The sequence below is a fragment of the Haematobia irritans genome, chromosome 3 (assembly GCF_050003625.1).
Source record: "Haematobia irritans isolate KBUSLIRL chromosome 3, ASM5000362v1, whole genome shotgun sequence".
NCBI classification, from domain to species: domain Eukaryota; kingdom Metazoa; phylum Arthropoda; class Insecta; order Diptera; family Muscidae; genus Haematobia; species Haematobia irritans.
The window spans coordinates 110,297,660-110,315,961 of record NC_134399.1 but is presented as its reverse complement, the minus strand read 5'-3'; the positions used below and the strand labels follow the sequence as shown (position 1 = coordinate 110,315,961).

Here is an 18,302-nt window from a genome sequence, read left to right as displayed (position 1 = left end):
CAAATAATTTGGAAGTTCTTCTCAAGGCACAACTTTAAAACAACTTCCAAAAATGCTCTCCCAAAGATGTTCTTTATTTTAACTGCACAGGATGTTAATTTGAGTCAATTTTTTTATAACCCGCTTTTTCATATTTTTAATGGGAAATTTATTTTTATTCGTTTCAAATAGGTTAAAAACACATTAAGAATTAATAAAATGGTACAAATTAATTAAATTTAGCAGGAAAAAATGTTAAATCATTTCTAGAAAAATTGCGAATTTTTGAAAATACTTGATGACAAACGTTCCATACAAGCGTTATAATGCATTTTAAAATTATAAAAATTTTTAAAAAATATTTATTTGTCAAAATATCACAAAAATTCTTAATTCACATCCAAATCACTGAATTCACCGCGCACCTTAAGAAATGATGCAAATTCACTGCAGCAGCTGTTGAAATGGTGGACATCCGTCCTATGACAAGCTCATGTTAAATTCATCGCTTCTGCGCCAATTTTGCACCATTTCCGGATCAAAAAAGAACATTTTCACTACTTTTTTGGCAACGCTTTTTTTTGCAGGGAAATTTCAGCCAATGCTAAAACTTTATTTTTTCTATGTGACTTATTACATTCCTATTTGAATTGTAGTTTTTTCCGTAAGACAACTGAATAAAAAATATATATTTCTTCGTCTCAATGGAAGTTTCATTCCATTTTGATTTAAGAAAAAAAATGTATTCCTATAATTTGTGCCACCCTCTTCTTTTGACCCTCTTGGTGGTCAAATAAAATTTATTAATATGAAAACACAAAAAAAAAAAATGATTATCATTGTTATCTGATGACTGACTCATTGCTTTGTCCGTTTCGCCTTATGCCTTGTCGCCTATTCATTGAAGTCATTCTGATTATGTCCCCATGGTTTATGACAGCAGTATTATCATCATTATGAGCCATTACCACTATTATGGCAATTTTTATTGGAGTTTGGTGCCTCCATCATTCCCCCTATTCTCAGTCTTGCCTATTCCTTTGGGTGGCTATTTTTATTGACAATAATTAATTTTCTGTTAATTTATAACTTCCATATACGCAAACAAATAACATCTAGATAAGTATTCAACATTCAATTCAATTCCATATATTTATTTGTAGTCAATCGATGTCCGTGTTCTTCGTTTCCATTATCAGTTATACAATAATTTAATGTTAATAAATTTATTGAGCCACTGTTTATCGATTTAATTGGAGGTTAAGGGTCTCTGCTAATACAGATTGAGTTTTTCATATGAAAAAATTTCCTATAGAAATAAATAATAAAATAAATAAATGTTCTATGTATGGAAATAACATTTAGACAAAATGTTCTATAGAAATACAATTTTGACAAATTTTTCTATAGAAATAAAATTTTGACAAAATATTCTATAGAAATACAATTTTGACAAAATATTCTATAGAAATAAAATTTTGACAAAATTTTCTATTGCATTAAAATTTTCACAAAATTTTCTAACAAAATAAAATTTTGACACAATTTTCTGTAGAAATAAAATTTTGACAAAATTTTCTATAGAAATAACATTTTGACAACATTTTCTATAGAAATATAATTGTGACAAAATTTTCTATAGAAATAAAATTTTGCCAAATTTTTCTATAGAAATAAAATTTTGACAAAATTTTCTATAGAAATAACATTTTGCCAAATTTTTCTATAGGAATAAAATGTTGACAAAATTTTCTATAGAAATAAAATTTTGAAAAAATTTTCTATAGAAATAAAATTTTGCCAAATATTTCTATAGGAATAAAATGTTGACAAAATTTTGTATAGAAATAAAATTTTGACAAAATTTTCTATAGAAATAAAATTTTGACAAAACTTTCTATAGAAATAAAATTTTGCCAAATTTTTCTATAGAAATAAAATGTTGCCAAAATTTTTTATAGAAATAAAATTTTGACAAAATTTTCTATAGAAATAAAATTTTAACAAAATTTTCTATAGAAATAAAATTTTGACAAAATTGTCTGTAGAAATAAAATTTTGACAAAATTTTCTATAGAAATAAAATTTTGCCAAATTTTTCTATAGAAATCAAATGTTGACAAAATTTTTTATAGAAATAAAATTTTGACAAAATTTTCTATAGAAATTCAATTTTGATAAATTTTTCTATACAAATAAAAATTTGACAAAATTTTCTATAAAAATAAAAATTTGACAAAATTTTCTATAAAAATAAAATTTTGCCAAATTTTTCTATAGAAATAAAATTTTCTATAGAAATAAAATTTTGACAAAATTTTCTATACAAATAAAATTTTGACAAAATTTTCTATAAAAATAAAATTTTGACAAAATTTTCTATAGAAATAATATTTTAACAAAATTTTCTATAGAAATAAAATTTTGACAACATTTTCTATAGAAATATAATTGTGACAAAAATTTTCTATAGAAATAAAATTTTGACAAAATTTTCTATAGAAATAAAATTTTGACAAAATTTTTTATAGAAATAATAGTTTGAAAAAAATTCCTATAGAAATAAAATTTTAACAAAATTTAAAATTTTGACAACATTCTCTATAGAAATATAATTGTGACAAAAATTTTTTATAAAAATAAAATTTTAACAAAATTTTCTATAAAAATACAATTTTGACAAAATTTTCTATAGAAATAAAATTTGACTAAATTTTCTATAGAAATAAAATTTTGACAAAATTTTCTATAAAAATAAAATTTTGACAAAATTTTCTATAGAAATAAAATATTGACAAAATTTTCTATAGCAATAAAATTTTGACAAAATTTTCTATAGAAATAAAATTTAACAAAATTTTCTATAGAAATAAAATTTTAACAAAATTTTCTATAGCAATACAATTTTGACAACATTTTCTATAGAAATAAAATTTTGACAAAATTTTCTATAGAAATAAAATTTTGGCAAAATTTTCTATAGAAATAAAATTTTGACAAAATTTTCTATACAAATAAAAATTTGACAAAATTTTCTATAGAAATAAAATTTTGACAAAATTTTCTATAGAAATAAAATTTTGACAAAATTTTCTATACAAATAAAAATTTGACAAAATTTTCTATAAAAATAAAATGTTGACAAAATTTTCTATAAAAATAAAATTTTGACAAAATTTTCTATAGAAATAAAATTTTGACAAAATTTTCTATAGACATAAAATGTTGACAAAATTTTCCATAGAAATATAATTTTGACAAAATTTTCTATAGAAATGAAATTTTAACAAAATTTTCTGTTGAATTAAAACGTTGACAAAATATTTTATAGAATGAAAGTTGAACACATTAAGTAGGAACATTCTCCCGAAACACGTTTCAATTACCGTAAAACCGCTCATAGAAATTTGGATACATTCAGGAATGGACACTAAACCAAAGGATTTTGGTATATCACCCAGGAAGAATTTCTTCCGTCACAATATGATGTGGTAGCAAAACATATCACTGGATATAATCTATCGGAACTCCGAAGACTCCCCAATAAGAGTCTCTAAAGACGCCCCAATAAGTGTCTCTAAATACTCCCCAATAAGTGTCTCTACAGGCTCTGCAAGAAGTGTCTTTAAAGACTCCCAAATAAGAGTCCCCAAAGACTCTCCAATAGTAGTCTCTATAGACTCTCCAATAGTAGTCTCTATAGACTCTCCAATAGGAGTCTCTACAGAATCTCCAATAGTAGTCTCTAAAGACAGCACGACAAGAGTCTCCAAAGACTCCCCCAACAAGAGTCTCTAAAGACTCCCCAAGAAGTGTCTCTATAGACTCTTTAAGAAGTGTCTCTAAAGACTCTCTAAAGAATCCCCATTAAGAGACTCTTCTTGGGGCGTCTTTGGAGTCTCTTATTGGATAGTCTTTAGAGACTCTTATTGGGGAGTCTTTAGACACACTTCTTGGATGGCCTTTGAAGACACATCTTGCGGAGTCTTTAAAGACTCTTATTGGAGAGGCTCTTATTGGAGAGTCTTTGAAGACTCTTATTGGAGAGTCTTTGAATACTCTTATTGGAGAGTCTTTGAAGACTCTTATTGGAGTCTCTTTATTGGGTAGTCTTTGGAGACTCTTGTGGTGGTGTTATAATTGTCCAAAATTGATTGTTTATTTAAAATAGTATTTTTTAAAAGACAATTATATATTTTTTAGTTGATAGAATATACATCGAATGAATTACAAATTCCTTTTCTTTTTCACAAAAAATATTCGTAGCTAACTCGATAAAAAATATTTTTTATTGTCAAGTATTTGGTAGTGCAGTGTCCTACAGTACTCCCCCTCTAGAGGAAGCCTCATACCTTTAGTCTGTGTTATCGTCTACGGACACGTATGCAGGTTTAACTCGATCTAATGAAACCGTTTTGGTTGTAAGATTGAATTTGATTGTCATGTGCTTCGGAGTTCTGTTTAAAACTTGAAAGGGGCCCTCGTACGGTGGTTGCAATGATTTCCGTACCCCATCTTTTCTCACGAAGACGAATTTCGAATTCTGAAGGTCCTTGTGAACAAAAACCGTTTCTTTAGAGTTATATTTAGTATTTTTTGGTTGAAGATTTTCCATGTCCGTTTTCAGTTGCAAAACAAATTCATTTGTTGGTATCTCTTGCCTACTCGGTTGTAAAAATTCTCCAGGTACTTTAATTGAGAGTCCGTAGACCATTTCCGATGGCGTTGCTTCTACATCACTCTTTAGACTTGTTCGAATTCCCAGCAGAACGGTCGGTAGAACGTCCATCCATTTTTGAGTGTTATGGCACATGATTGCCGATTTAAGGGTTCTATGGAATCGCTCAACCATTCCATTAGAACAGGGATGATAGGGAGTGGTTCGGATTCGTTCACAACCCAATAGCTTCGTGAGTTCACGGAAGAGCGTTGACTCAAATTGCCTACCTTGATCCGTTGTTATTTTTTCTGGGACACCAAAGCGGGAAACCCATCCCGAGTAGAAGCATTTGGCAACTGTCTCGGCTTTAATATCCGGGATTGGAATGGCCTCCGGCCATCTTGTAAATCGATCTACGCACGTCAATAAATAAGACATTCCTTGTGAGGTGGGCAACGGTCCTACTATGTCTATATGTATGTGTGCAAAACGGGCCGAAGGAGTTGGAAACGTTCCTAATTCGCTGTGAGTGTGGCGGTGAACTTTGGATCGTTGACATGAAATGCATTCTTGTACCCAATTTTTAATTTGTCTTTTCATATTTGGCCATACAAACCGTTTCGATATCATCAAAGTCGTAGTTTTAACTCCATTGTGTGCAAGACTGTGGATGGCATCAAAGACAATACGTCGAAATGGTGTGGTGACAAACGGCCTTATATTTCCACGGGAGACATCGCAAAAAATACTTTTGTTCGAACAAAATGAAAATGGTTTCAGAATTAGGGAAGTTTTCACGTCCTTTTTTAAGAATGTCTGCAACTCTGAATCCTCTTGCTGGCTCTCGGATAGTTTAGTATAATCAATTAATGATGGGTAAGATATAGTAGATATCCTTGATAATGAATCCGCCACTATATTATCCTTTCCGCTGATATGTCTTATATCCGATGTGAATTGGCTCAAAAAATCTAGTTGACGAATTTGCCGAGGTGAAGCGTTCTCTGAAGATTTAGAAAGAGCGAATGTTAATGGTTTATGGTCTGTAAATATAACGAACTCTCTACCCTCTAGCATGTGCCTATAATATTTGACCACCGAATACGCAGCCAGAAGCTCTCTGTCGTAAGTCGAATATTTCTTTTGAGAATTATCTAATTTGCGTGAGAAAAAACTAAGTGGTTTCCAACGATTGTTTGTGACTTGCTGAAGGACTCCGCCGATAGCAGTATCTGAAGCGTCCACCATAACGCAAATTTTTGCTTCTTCAGATGGATATGCGAGATGTGCACAATTTGCTAAGAGTTCTTTGCATTTAACGAAGGAATCTTGTGCTGTCTTTGACCATATGACTGGGCGCTTATCATTCTTTTTATTACCTTTCTGCAATTCTGTTAAAGGAATTTGAATTGACGCCGCATTTGGGAGAAATCTCCTGTAAAAATTAAGCATTGCTAAAAATCTTCTTAGTTCCTTTATATTAGTCGGTTGTGGATAATCCATTATTGCTTTTACTTTGTGCGGAAGTGGGAGTAAGCCGCTGGCGCTGACTCGATGGCCCAGAAATTCAACTTCGCTTTGACCGAAAATGCATTTATTGATATTGATTACTACCCCAAATTCCTTTAATCTCTGAAATAAAGTTTCCAGATGTATTAAGTGTTCTTCCTTGTTTTTGGATGCTACAAGTATATCATCCAAGTAGACAAAACAGAAGTCTAAGCCTATCAGCACTTGATGCATAAATCGTTGGAACGTTTGCGCTGCATTTCGTAAGCCGAACGTCATGAACATAAATTCAAATAAACCAAAAGGAGTGGTTATAGCGGTTTTTGGTATATCTTCGTCCGCCACTGGTATCTGGTGATACGCTCTTACTAAATCTATGGTGGAAAATACATTTCTTCCCTCTAACCCTTGACCAAAGTCGTGAATGTGGGGAATGGGATATCGATCAGGAATAGTTTGATTATTGAGACGACGATAGTCTCCACATGGTCTCCATTCCCCATTCTTTTTCTGAACCATATGAAGGGGGCTAGACCAACAGCTCTTCGAAGGTCGACATAGACCCTGATCCATCATAAATTTGAATTCTTTTTTGGCGGCTTCTAATTTATCGGGCGGCAAACGGCGTGGCTTCGCCGAAACAGGTGGCCCTTTGGTCTCTATCACGTGTTCTACGGAATGTTTTGAAACCTTTTTCGTAATAGGATCTACTAATTCCGGGAATTTGGACAACAATTTCTTGTAGGGGAGTTTCCCCGCATGTGATCTAGCTTGCAAGTTTGCACTTTCGATTGACATCTTACCTGGAACTTCTTTTTGTGATTGTCCGTCGATGAGTTGTTTCTGTTTGAGATCAATTAAGAGACCAAAGTGTTTCAAAAAATCGGCTCCTAAGATAGGATGTCTAACGTCGGCAATCAAAAATTTCCATTTAAAAACTCTATTAAATCCAAGTGACAGACTTAGTACAGTTTGTCCATACGTATTAATAACTGAACCATTGGCAGCAAAAAGGGTGTATTTATTGTGTTTCTTTTTATTAATTCTGCCAGAAACAGGAATTACAGAGACATCTGCTCCGGTATCTACGAGAAAATCTTTATTAAGCTCTTTATCAAAAATGAATAGGCGACTCGTGAAGCTTCCCCGATTACTTGCGCCGTCTAGTGACCGGGATGGTCGTTTCCCGGACGAAAATTACAGGGAGGTCTGCACTTACGGGCATTTACACCGAATCGCTTGTGGTAGTAACAGTAATTGGATGTCGAGGAATCACGTTCTGTACCATCAGATGCTCGATTGAATGAGCGGTGCTTTTTTAGTTTTGATACCATTTCTGTTAGTTCCGCAACCTGCTTCTGAAGACTGTCCAATTGTGGGGTAAATTCCGTTACGGATATATTTGCATCGATATTGGAAGACTCGAAAATACGATCTGCCATTTTCTCTAATTCGTTCAATGGGGCTGGCGATGCCGCAATGATGCTTTGCATCTGAGAAGGAAGACGTCTAACCCAGATTGTTTTAAGAAAGTCGTCGGTGACTAGATTGTGCGAGAGAATGCGCATCTCTCTAAGTAGTTGGGACGGTTTTTTGTCACCAAGCTCGTCATTTGAAAGCAATTCCTGGATGCGATGTTCGGATGAAACAGCGAAATAATCCACCAGCCGGGTTTTGAGCTGTTGATACATATTTGTTGGCTGTGCCAATACTATATCGCTTACCAACCTCAGAATTTCTTGATCCATTTCGGCAATTACAATAAATGATTTCGCGGATTCAGTTTCGATTCCATGTTGGATAAACTGAGCCTCTGCTAGCACAAACCATAGCGTAGCGTTCGACTTCCAGAATTTTGGTAATTTTATTGCATTTGTGGTTGAGGAATTCGCTGTTTGACCTACTGCACCCTCGGTGGGCGCGTCTGCGGATCTTGTTGTTGGCGCCATATTCAAACGTCGGGGTCACCAATTATAATTGTCCAAAATTGATTGTTTATTTAAAATAGTATTTTTTAAAAGACAATTATATATTTTTTAGTTGATAGAATATACATCGAATGAATTACAAATTCCTTTTCTTTTTCACAAAAAATATTCGTAGCTAACTCGATAAAAAATATTTTTTATTGTCAAGTATTTGGTAGTGCAGTGTCCTACAGTGTCTTTAGAGTCTCCTATTGGAGAGTCTTTGGAGACACTTATTTGGGAGTTCTTAAAGACACTTTAGAGACTCTTATTGGGGAGTCTTGCGAGACACTTCTTAAGGAGTCCTCAAAGACTCACCAATAAGAGTCTCCAAAGACTCTCCAATAAGAGTCTCCAAAGACTCCCCTAGAAGTGTCTCCAAAGACTCCCCAAGAGTCTCTTAATGGGGATTCTTTAGAGAGTCTTTAGAGACTCTTCTCGGGGTGTCTTTAGAGACTCATATTGGAGAGTCTTTATAGACTCTTATTGGTGAGTCTTTAGAGACTCTTATTGGAGAGTCTTTAGAGACCCTTAGTGGGGGGTCTTTAGAGACACTTCTTGGGGAGTTTTGGAGTCTATAAAGACTCTCCAATAAGAGTCTATAAAGACTCCGTAAGATGTGTCTCAAAAGACTCCCCAAGAAGTGTGTCTAAAGACTCCCCAATAAGAGTCTCTAAAGACTATCCAATAAGAGACTCCAAACACTCTCCAATAAGTGTCTCTAAAGACTCCCCAAGAAGAGTCTCTTAATGGGGATACTTTAGAGAGTCTTTAGAGACACTTCTTAAAGAGTCTATAGAGACACTTCTTGGGGAGTCTTTAGAGACTCTTGTTGGGGGAGTCTTTGGATACTCTTGTCGTGGTGTCTTTAGAGACTCCTAGTGGAGATTCTTTAGAGACTCCTATTGGAGAGTCTATAGAGACTACTATTGAGATTCTTTAGAGACTCCTATTTGAGAGTCTATAGAGACTACTAATTCGATCGGTAGGTGAAAATTTTTAGAGATATATTAAAAATAATGGCTTTGGAAACATTTCCAAGATTTTGTGCTGGCAATATCAACCCACATACTCGCGTTTAAACACATCTTGTAAAATTGTAGCTCTTCTAGCTTACTAGCTTACTAGCTACTTACTTTAATGGCCCATGTAAATATAAAAACAAAACGAAGTTAAATCATTCAATTGTTATTATTTATAATTGATTGTTGTCTTTTTTCCCACTTCAATTGCGAAGCACTGATTACTTTGTATTTCTTTGAATTACTATCGCTATCAGTGAACTTTTAATTATTGATATCAGTTTGGTTTCCGATTTCACAGTAGATATTGTTTGTTTTGTGGTTTTACGAGTTTTTTTAATTGCCACCCTCTGTTTGAGAGACGCACGACATATAAAAGTGCAATGAAATTTATTTTTGACTGTTACCAATTGACATTGTGACTTTGAGGTAGTTTATCAGTAGACTATTTGGTAATATGATGCTACACAGTATTTCAATAAACAACTTCGTCAAAATTTTATTTTAATAGAAAATGTTGTCAACATTTTATTTCAGTAGAAAATTTTGTCAATATTTTATTTCTATAGAAAATTTTGTCAAAATTTTATTTCTGTAGTAAATTTTGTCAAAACTTTATTTCTAAATTATTTTAAAGAAATTTTTGTCAAAATTTTATTTCTATAGAAAATTTTGTCAAAATTTTATTTTAATAGAAAATTTTGTCAAAATTTTATCTTTATAGAAAATTTTGTCAAAAGTTTACTCTTATAGAAAATTTTGTCTAAATGTTTTTTCTGTTATATATGTCAAAAATTTATTTTAGAGAAAATTTTGTCAAAATTTTATTTCAAGAGAAAATTTTGTCAAAATTTTATTTCTAGAGAAAATTTTGTCAAAATTTTATTTCTAGAGAAAATTTTTTCAAAATTTTATTTCTATAGAAAATTTTACCATAATTTTACATTTAAGAACATTTTGGTCAACATTTTATTTCTTAAGAAAATTTTGTCAAAATTTTATTTCTATAGAAACAAATTTTGTCAAAATTTTATTTTAATAGAAAATTTTGTCAAGATTTTATTTCTATAGAAAATTTTGTCAAAATTTTATCTTTATAGAAAATTTTGTCAAAATTTTATCTTTATAGAAAATTTTGTCAAAATTTTTATTTTATAGAAAATTTTATCTAAATGATTTTTCTGTTATATATATCAAAAAATTATTTTAGAGAAAATTTTGTCAAAATTTTACTTCTAGAGAAAATTTTGTCAAAATTTTATTTCAAGAGAAAATTTTGTCAACATTTTATTTCTAGAGATTTTTTTCAAAATTTTGTTTCTATAGAAAATTTTACCATAATTTTACGTTTAAGAAAATTTTTGCCAAACTTAATTTCTTTAGAAAATTTTGTCAAAATTGCATTAATTTAGAACATTGTTATCATAATTTTATTTCTATAGAGAATTTTATCAAAATTTTATTTCATTATTGTTGTTTTGATTTCAGCTTAAAACCATGCATTGCCTCAACTACAAAAGTAGCTTAACCAACAGAGTAACATTTTGCTTGTCAAATTTATTTGGTCAAAGTCCTGTAGACTGTAAGATGGTTGGATGCCAGCGTTGCCAGAATTGTTTCACCAAAAACCGCTAGATTTGCCCAAAAAAATAGCTAAAAAATGCTAAAAAATGCTAAAAAATAGCTAGAAAAAAAGCTAAATTTTTTGTATTGAAATTTAACAAACTTAAAGGCTTTATTTTACTTACAATTCATATTATTTTCATTTTAATTCCACTTCTGTGAGACTGTAATAATATCTAAGGCATATTAGATCTGTTTGCGTATTCGATACATTTTGATTACTATCACAAATTTTTTACTGGAAGTCCTTCGTTTTGTTGGAGCTACCTTCCCAACACCTCTATTTTATTTACTTGTTATTTTAAAATATTAAATGATCTAAGCATGCTTTGGATTTGGTAAAAAAATGATTTGTCATTTTTTTAAATAAAATTTTAGTTTGGATTTGAAATTGTGAAAAATTCGAAATACATTACTTTTATTTAAATTGTAGAAAATACCTATAGTTTACATTTCCCAGTAAAAACATTTTCCTTTTGTTCATGAGCTATCAAAGTGCTTTAAAAACGTGCTAACGCCAACTTACATTTCCAAATTCAGACTCGACTTCAAGTAGAAATTATTGTATATATACGTTTTTAAAATAAAGTGTTGCAAAAATCTTCTATTTTTGAACGCTATTTTGGTTTGTGGTTAAGATGCAAAAACTCCTCACATTTAAAGACTATTTCATTAATTCTTCCTTCTTTCATGAAAACATACCCATTTTTAAGTTGAATCACTCAATTATAAGGACAAAACGACTTTATCGTCTTTTGGACAAGGAAAACAGTTTATATAAAAGAAATTCACAAATGCTATTATAACCAAAATTCGCGTTCGTATTTTAGGGAGACGACAATATTTTTTCAGTGCACAAAGCTATTCACGTCTACTATTTTAATTTAGTAATATCGTAATAACTTTAGAATATTATAATAACATAAAAAGGATAAACGAGTCAAATGATAATATTCCCAATAATTTACTGACAGTTTATCTAACAAATTTGTATGGTCATAGTAGATTTAAAGTTTACGATAACTTTTATGTATATAATGAGAAAACTTTACAACAAGGTGTACTTGCTACAAAAATGCCCGCATAATGGCTGGACTCATTATTAATGTTTCAACTGAGCTTTGAAATATGTGGAAACCCTTATACTTGCAGCAAGGCTTAGATAAAAACGCTGATTTTTCCATATTTCAATAGAAACATGTCGAAAATAAAAAAGCCAAAAATAGCTAAAAGGGTCATGAAAAAAAGCCAGAAAAAAAGCTAAAAGCTAAATGCATTTTTTTCCCGCTAAACGTCTTCAAAAAAAGCCAAATCTAGCGGGAAAAAAGCTAAATTGGCAACGCTGTTGGATGCACAGCCGTTTCGGAATTATCACATTCTTCATCAGCATCCTCTACTTGCAGAAAAACCTATCAACCAATTATCAGAATAAATTCGGTTAATTCACTACACCCAAAGTGAATTATACTTGATCCTCCCGAAAAAGGGTTTTTGAAAAAAAAGTTAGTCATATAGAAATTTTTTTTTTGCTAAATTGTATTTCTGTGGTCAATTTTTGTAAAATTTTATTTGTATAGAACATTTTTGCAAAATTTTATTTCTATAGTGTTTTTCTAATTTTTTTTTCTATAAAAAGTTTATTTCAACTTTTTTTTAAAGAAAATTTTTCCAAAATTGTTTTCCATAGAAATTTTTTTCAACATTTTGTTTCATTAGAAAATTTTGTCAAAATTTTATTTCTATAAAAATTTTTGTCAAAATTTTATTTCTATAGAAAATTGTCAAAATTTTATTTCTAAAGAAAAATTTTGTCAAAATTTTATTTATATAGAGAATTTTGTCAACATTTTATTTATATACAAAATTTTGTCAAAATTTTATTTCTATCCAAAGTTTTGTGAAAATTTTACTTCTAAAAGAATTTTGTCAACATTTTATTTCTACAGAAAATTTTGTCAAAATTTCATTTATATAGAAAATGTTGTCAAAATTTTATTTATATAGAAAATTTTGTCAAAATTTTATTTATGTAGAAAATTTTGTCAAAATTTCACTTCTATAGAAAATTTTGTCAATTTTTTTTCTACAGAACATTTTGTCAAAATTTTATTTCTAAAGAAAATTTTGTCAAAATTTTATTTCTAAAGAAAATTTTGTCAAAATTTTATTTCTAAAGAAAATTTTGTCAACATTTTATTTGTATAGAAAATTTTGTCAAAATTTTATTTCTATTGAAAATTTTGTCAAAATTTTATTTCTATTGAAAATTTTGTCAAAATTTTATTTGTATAGAAAATTTTGTCAAAATTTTATTTATATAGTAAATTTTGTCAAAATTTTATTTATATAGAAAATTTTGTCAAAATTTTATTTATATAGAAAATTTTGTCAACATTTTATTTATATAGAAAACTTTGTCAAAATTTCACTTCTATAGAAAATTTTGTCAACATTTTATTCCTATACAAAATTTTGTAAATTTTTTTCCTCAGAACATTTTGTCAAAATTTTATTTCTAAAGAAAATTTTGTCAAAATTTTATTTGTATAGAAAATTTTGTCAAAATTTTATTTCTATTGGAAATTTTGTCAAAATTTTATTTGTATAGAAAATTTTGTCAAAATTTTATTTATATAGAAAATTTTTATTCTGATTATTAATTTTGTTCGGCTTGAGGTCATAGAAACAATCGATTATTGATTTGTTTTAATATTTATTTCCAATATTTCGGTTAGTGCCACTAACCATCTTCTGGGATTTTGTATCTACATAAATTACAAAAATTAAATTACTTTTAATGTTCACAAATCACTATATTATTTTAGATATAATATATTGAAAATAACTAACGTGAGTTCGTGTGATGCTGTTCGTTCTGCAAGCCACCGTACACTAAGCTTCGTTTGTGTCGATGCTTGTTTATGATGTGTCGATACATTCTCGCGCATTCTTCCGTGTCTTTTTTGAAATTCATTCTCTTGTCAGGAGAGAGATCTATTATATTAAGCATCTCAAGAGTGTATCTACGCCTATGATTATTCTCTTGAGCAAGTATCTCGACGTCTGTGAAGTTGGGCTTGTGTCCTGTTGTTGCACAGTGAGCTGCAAGTGCTGTTTTTTGCTCTACTGATTTGTCTACAGCTTTAAGGTCTGATTTATGCGACGAAAGTCTTGTCTTAAGTTTGGTCATTGTAGTGCCAACATATGCCATTGGGCATATGTTGGACTTGTCTCCATTACATTTAATTTTGTACACTATGTTACTCCTGTCCTCATTCTTTATTTTTGACTTTGTGTTGCTGAATAATTCCTTTACTGTTCTCGATGTGCGTGAAGCAATTTGAATCTTGTCCTTGTTATATACGTCCGATTTGAAAAAACGCTCTGAGAATCCTTCAACGTAAGTCATGGGTTTGTATGACTTATCCTTATTATGGTCCGGCTCTTCAATAGTCTTAGTTTTAATGTTTTCGTCAAGTGTTTTATTTTTAACGCGATTTATTAGTCTGCTTATTATTCTATTTGGAAAATCGTTTGTGGTCAATATTTGTCTTATCTTTATTTCATTCTCCTTGTGGAATTCTGCATCACTTATCCTTAAGATTCGATCTATAAAATTGATTGCTGTCATATGGATTATACTTTTATTGTGTTTTGAATTATAAATTATTAGTCGTCCAGTTGCTGTTGGTTTTTGATACCAATTCAGCCTCAAACAATTATCATCTCTCAGTATGTTACAGTCTAAATATGGTAGCTTGTTATCCTTCTCTAACTCCATTGTAAATTGTATTTGGCTGTGGAATGAGTTTAATGCGTCAAGAGTACTTTCCACGTCGGTTTTCTTTACTATCGCAAATATGTCGTCCACATATTTTGTTATAATTCGAGGTTTCGGTATCTTGCTTAAGGACACGTCTAGTAGCTCTTCCATGATGATGTCAGCAATTATTGGAGATGCTGGAGATCCCATTGGCATTCCTTTCAATTGTTCATATGTCTTATCTTCATATTTGAAGTACCTACTGTCTTTGATACAAAATAGTGCTAGTTCCTTGAAAATATCACGAGGTATTTTTGTATAATTTTTGATTAAGTCCCATTTCTTCTCAATCATTGCAATGGCTAGGTTTACCGGTATACTGGGAAACAGTGATACAACATCAAACGATATCAGGATTTCATCATCTGTTAGCCTTACATTCTTAATCCTCGTTTTAAAGTCAATCGCGTCTTTTACATTGTATTTTGAATCTTTGGTGACGTTCTTTAAGATACTAGATATATATCTGCACATCTTATACGATGGTGCATTGATCGATGAGCAAATTGGTCTCAATGGTGTTCCTTCCTTGTGTACCTTCGGAAGGCCGTAAATCCTTGGGGCTATAGCAGTTTTATTCGTCAATTTATTCTTTTCCTCGATGCTGATTAAGTTTTCTTTATATAATTTTTCCACTAATTTATTATTCTTGGTTTGAAATTTCGATGTTGGATCAATTTTTAACCGTTTGTAACTACACATGTCGTGTATTATCGCATGCATTTTGGATTTGTATTCTTTGCTGTCCATAGCAACAGTTTTTCCACCTTTATCCGCACTTAATATTAAAACATCCTTGTTGTCTTTCAAATATTTCTTCGTTTGAGCCACTGTACCTAGTATAAATTTATCTCTTTTGTTTACGTTTGTCTTGTGTAAATGGTCATCTATCAGTGTTGTGAACTTTGTTCTTGCTATTTCTTGCTCTTCTTTGTCATCTGTAGTTCTCACCAAGTCTTCTCCTTCTGCGATGATTTTCAGTAGAGGAAATTGAGCTCTCGTCAAAGGGAGCGAATACTTCGGGCCTAGTGAGAGAAGCCACTGCACATTTGTTGGTATGTGTTTGTTCGTCGTATTTACAAACCATTGCTCGTTGAACTTTATGTTGATCTCTTTGTTGTGCTGTTGTAGTAGATTCTCAAATTTCTTTCTGTGTGTGGTTTTGTTTTTGTTGATTTGACTGTTGAAAAGAGAAAGTTCGCTGTCGATAAATAGTTTTAGATCCTCATTGATCAATAGGTCTCTCAATTGAGTATGTATTGATGTAATTTTCTCACTATTGAGCTTGATTTGTTTGTGTTTTTCTTGTATTAGAAGCTTCAAAATTTTTAAGTGAAAATTGTAGTTATGATTTGCTAATGTTTTTTCTACATTTGGCGCGATTTTGTTGTTGCTGTCTGTAAATATATCATATATGTGTTTGGTAGTATTGACAATAAAGTTAGGGATAATGCCGCTTTCTCTGCATTTTATCAGAAAAGTCACAGATGATTTTAGGTTAGCTTTCTGTTTGTTATGTCTGGAATACTGTTTGGTGATTTTGTAAGAGTGAGCATTATAATTTCTTTTAATTCTTGTGTAGATAGTCATTTTTGGTGAATATTTGCGGCGTGCCTTCCGCTTGTTTTTTAAAAATATATTTTTGAGTGTTGTTGACCTATTTTATGTTTATTCTGATTATTAATTTTGTTCGGCTTGAGGTCATAGAAACAATCGATTATTGATTTGTTTTAATATTTATTTCCAATATTTCGGTTAGTGCCACTAACCATCTTCTGGGATTTTGTATCTACATAAATTACAAAAATTAAATTACTTTTAATGTTCACAAATCACAATATTATTTTAGATATAATATATTGAAAATAACTAACGTGAGTTCGTGTGATGCTGTTCGTTCTGCAAGCCACCGTACACTAAGCTTCGTTTGTGTCGATGCTTGTTTATGATGTGTCGATACATTCTCGCGCATTCTTCCGTGTCTTTTTTTGAAATTCATTCTCTTGTCAGGAGAGAGATCTATTATATTAAGCATCTCAAGAGTGTATCTACGCCTATGATTATTCTCTTGAGCAAGTATCTCGACGTCTGTGAAGTTGGGCTTGTGTCCTGTTGTTGCACAGTGAGCTGCAAGTGCTGTTTTTTGCTCTACTGATTTTGTCAAAATTTTATTTCTATAGAAAAGTTTGTTAAAATTTTAATCTACAGAACAAAATTTTATTTATATAGAAAATTTTGTCAAAATTTTATTTCTATAGAAAAGTTTGTTAAAATTTTAATCTACTGAACAAAATTTTATTTATATAGAAAATTTTGTCAACATTTTATTTCTATCAAAAATTTTGTCAAAATTTTATTTATATAGAAAATTTTGTCAAAATTTTATTTCTATTGAAAATTTTGTCAAAATTTATTTATATAAAAAATTTTGTCAAAATTTTATTTCTATAGAAAAGTTTGTTAAAATTTTAATCTACAGAACAAAATTTCAATTCTTTCAAAAATTTTGTCAAAATTTCATTTCTATCAAAAATTTTGTCAACATTTGACTTCTATCAAAAATTTTGTCAAAATTTTATTTCTATCGAAAATTTTGTCAAAATTTTATTTCTATAAAGAAATTTGTCAACTTTTTATTTCTATAAAATCTAATTATACAATTTCTATAAAATATTTTGTCGAAATTTTTTTGTTTAATTTTTATAAAAATTTTATTCCTGTTAAATATTTTATCAACATTTTATTTCTATTGAAAATATTGTTAAATTTTATTTTCTATAGAAAATTTTGTCAAAATTTTAATTCTAAAAAAAATTTGTCAAAATTTGATTTCTATAGAAAATTTTGTCAAAATTTGATTTCTGTAGAACATTTTGTCAAAATTTTAATTCTGGGGAAAATTTTGTCAAAACCTTTATTTCTATAGAAAATTTTGTCAAAATTTTATTTCTGTAGAAAATTTTGTCAAAATTTTAATTCTATAGAAAATTTTGTCAAAATTTTATTTCTGTATAAAATTTCTAAAAAATTTATTTCTACAGAAATTTTCTACAAAATGTTATTTCTATAGAAAATTTTTAAGGAAAATTCTGTCAAAATTTTATTTCTATAGAAAATTTCTACAAAATTTTAGTTCTATGGGAAATTTTTATAATTTTTGTTTAGTTTTTGTTGCAATAAAATTTTATCAGAAATAAAATTTTATTTATTAAATTTTGTCAAAATTTTATTTCTATAGAAAATTTTTGCCAATTTTATTTTAGATAGATTTTGTTTCGCTTGAAAACACTGTTTTGCACCTTGGTATCGTCATGACACTCGTCTCTCACAATATGTTAAAGTGAATTTTCATTAGCCGTCTCTCTTTCCGTTTATAAAGATTTTTTTCTACTATTTCGTATCACTTTCTGTTTTATCATTCATTTAAAAAGTTGACCTTCAATTGAATTGTCATGCTTAGTCAAACAACTGAATGTCAAACGACAGATTACTTACTCTATTGTCAATTGATTTTCGTTGTCGGTTGGTGTAAGAAATCGATATCTTTCGCCTATGGATATGGTGGCTTTGATTTCAAAGAATCTCAATTTCATTGGTTTGTAGGCACTTAAAAACCAGTAACAGAATTGATTTGTTTCGCTGTCAGATTGTAATAAAAATTCAATCTTTTCGAAAAGATTAATATAATAAGGCATAGATCGATAAATTATGTTGTAATC

At 29.8% G+C, this 18,302-nt stretch overlaps 1 protein-coding gene across 1 annotated transcript in view; it reads right to left on the bottom strand.

Moving 5' to 3' along the window:
• Positions 1-8,410: 8,410 nt before the first annotated feature.
• LOC142231139 (uncharacterized) overlaps positions 8,411-18,302 on the bottom strand; it is a 35,068-nt gene continuing 25,176 nt past the window's right edge. The window contains exons 3-5 of the mRNA XM_075301758.1: positions 18,079-18,248; positions 14,025-15,859; positions 8,411-8,514 (exon numbers count right to left, since the gene is read on the bottom strand). Of these exons, the coding sequence (XP_075157873.1) occupies positions 8,411-8,514; positions 14,025-15,859; positions 18,079-18,248 (2,109 nt within the window). The remainder of the gene's footprint in view (positions 8,515-14,024; positions 15,860-18,078; positions 18,249-18,302) is intronic.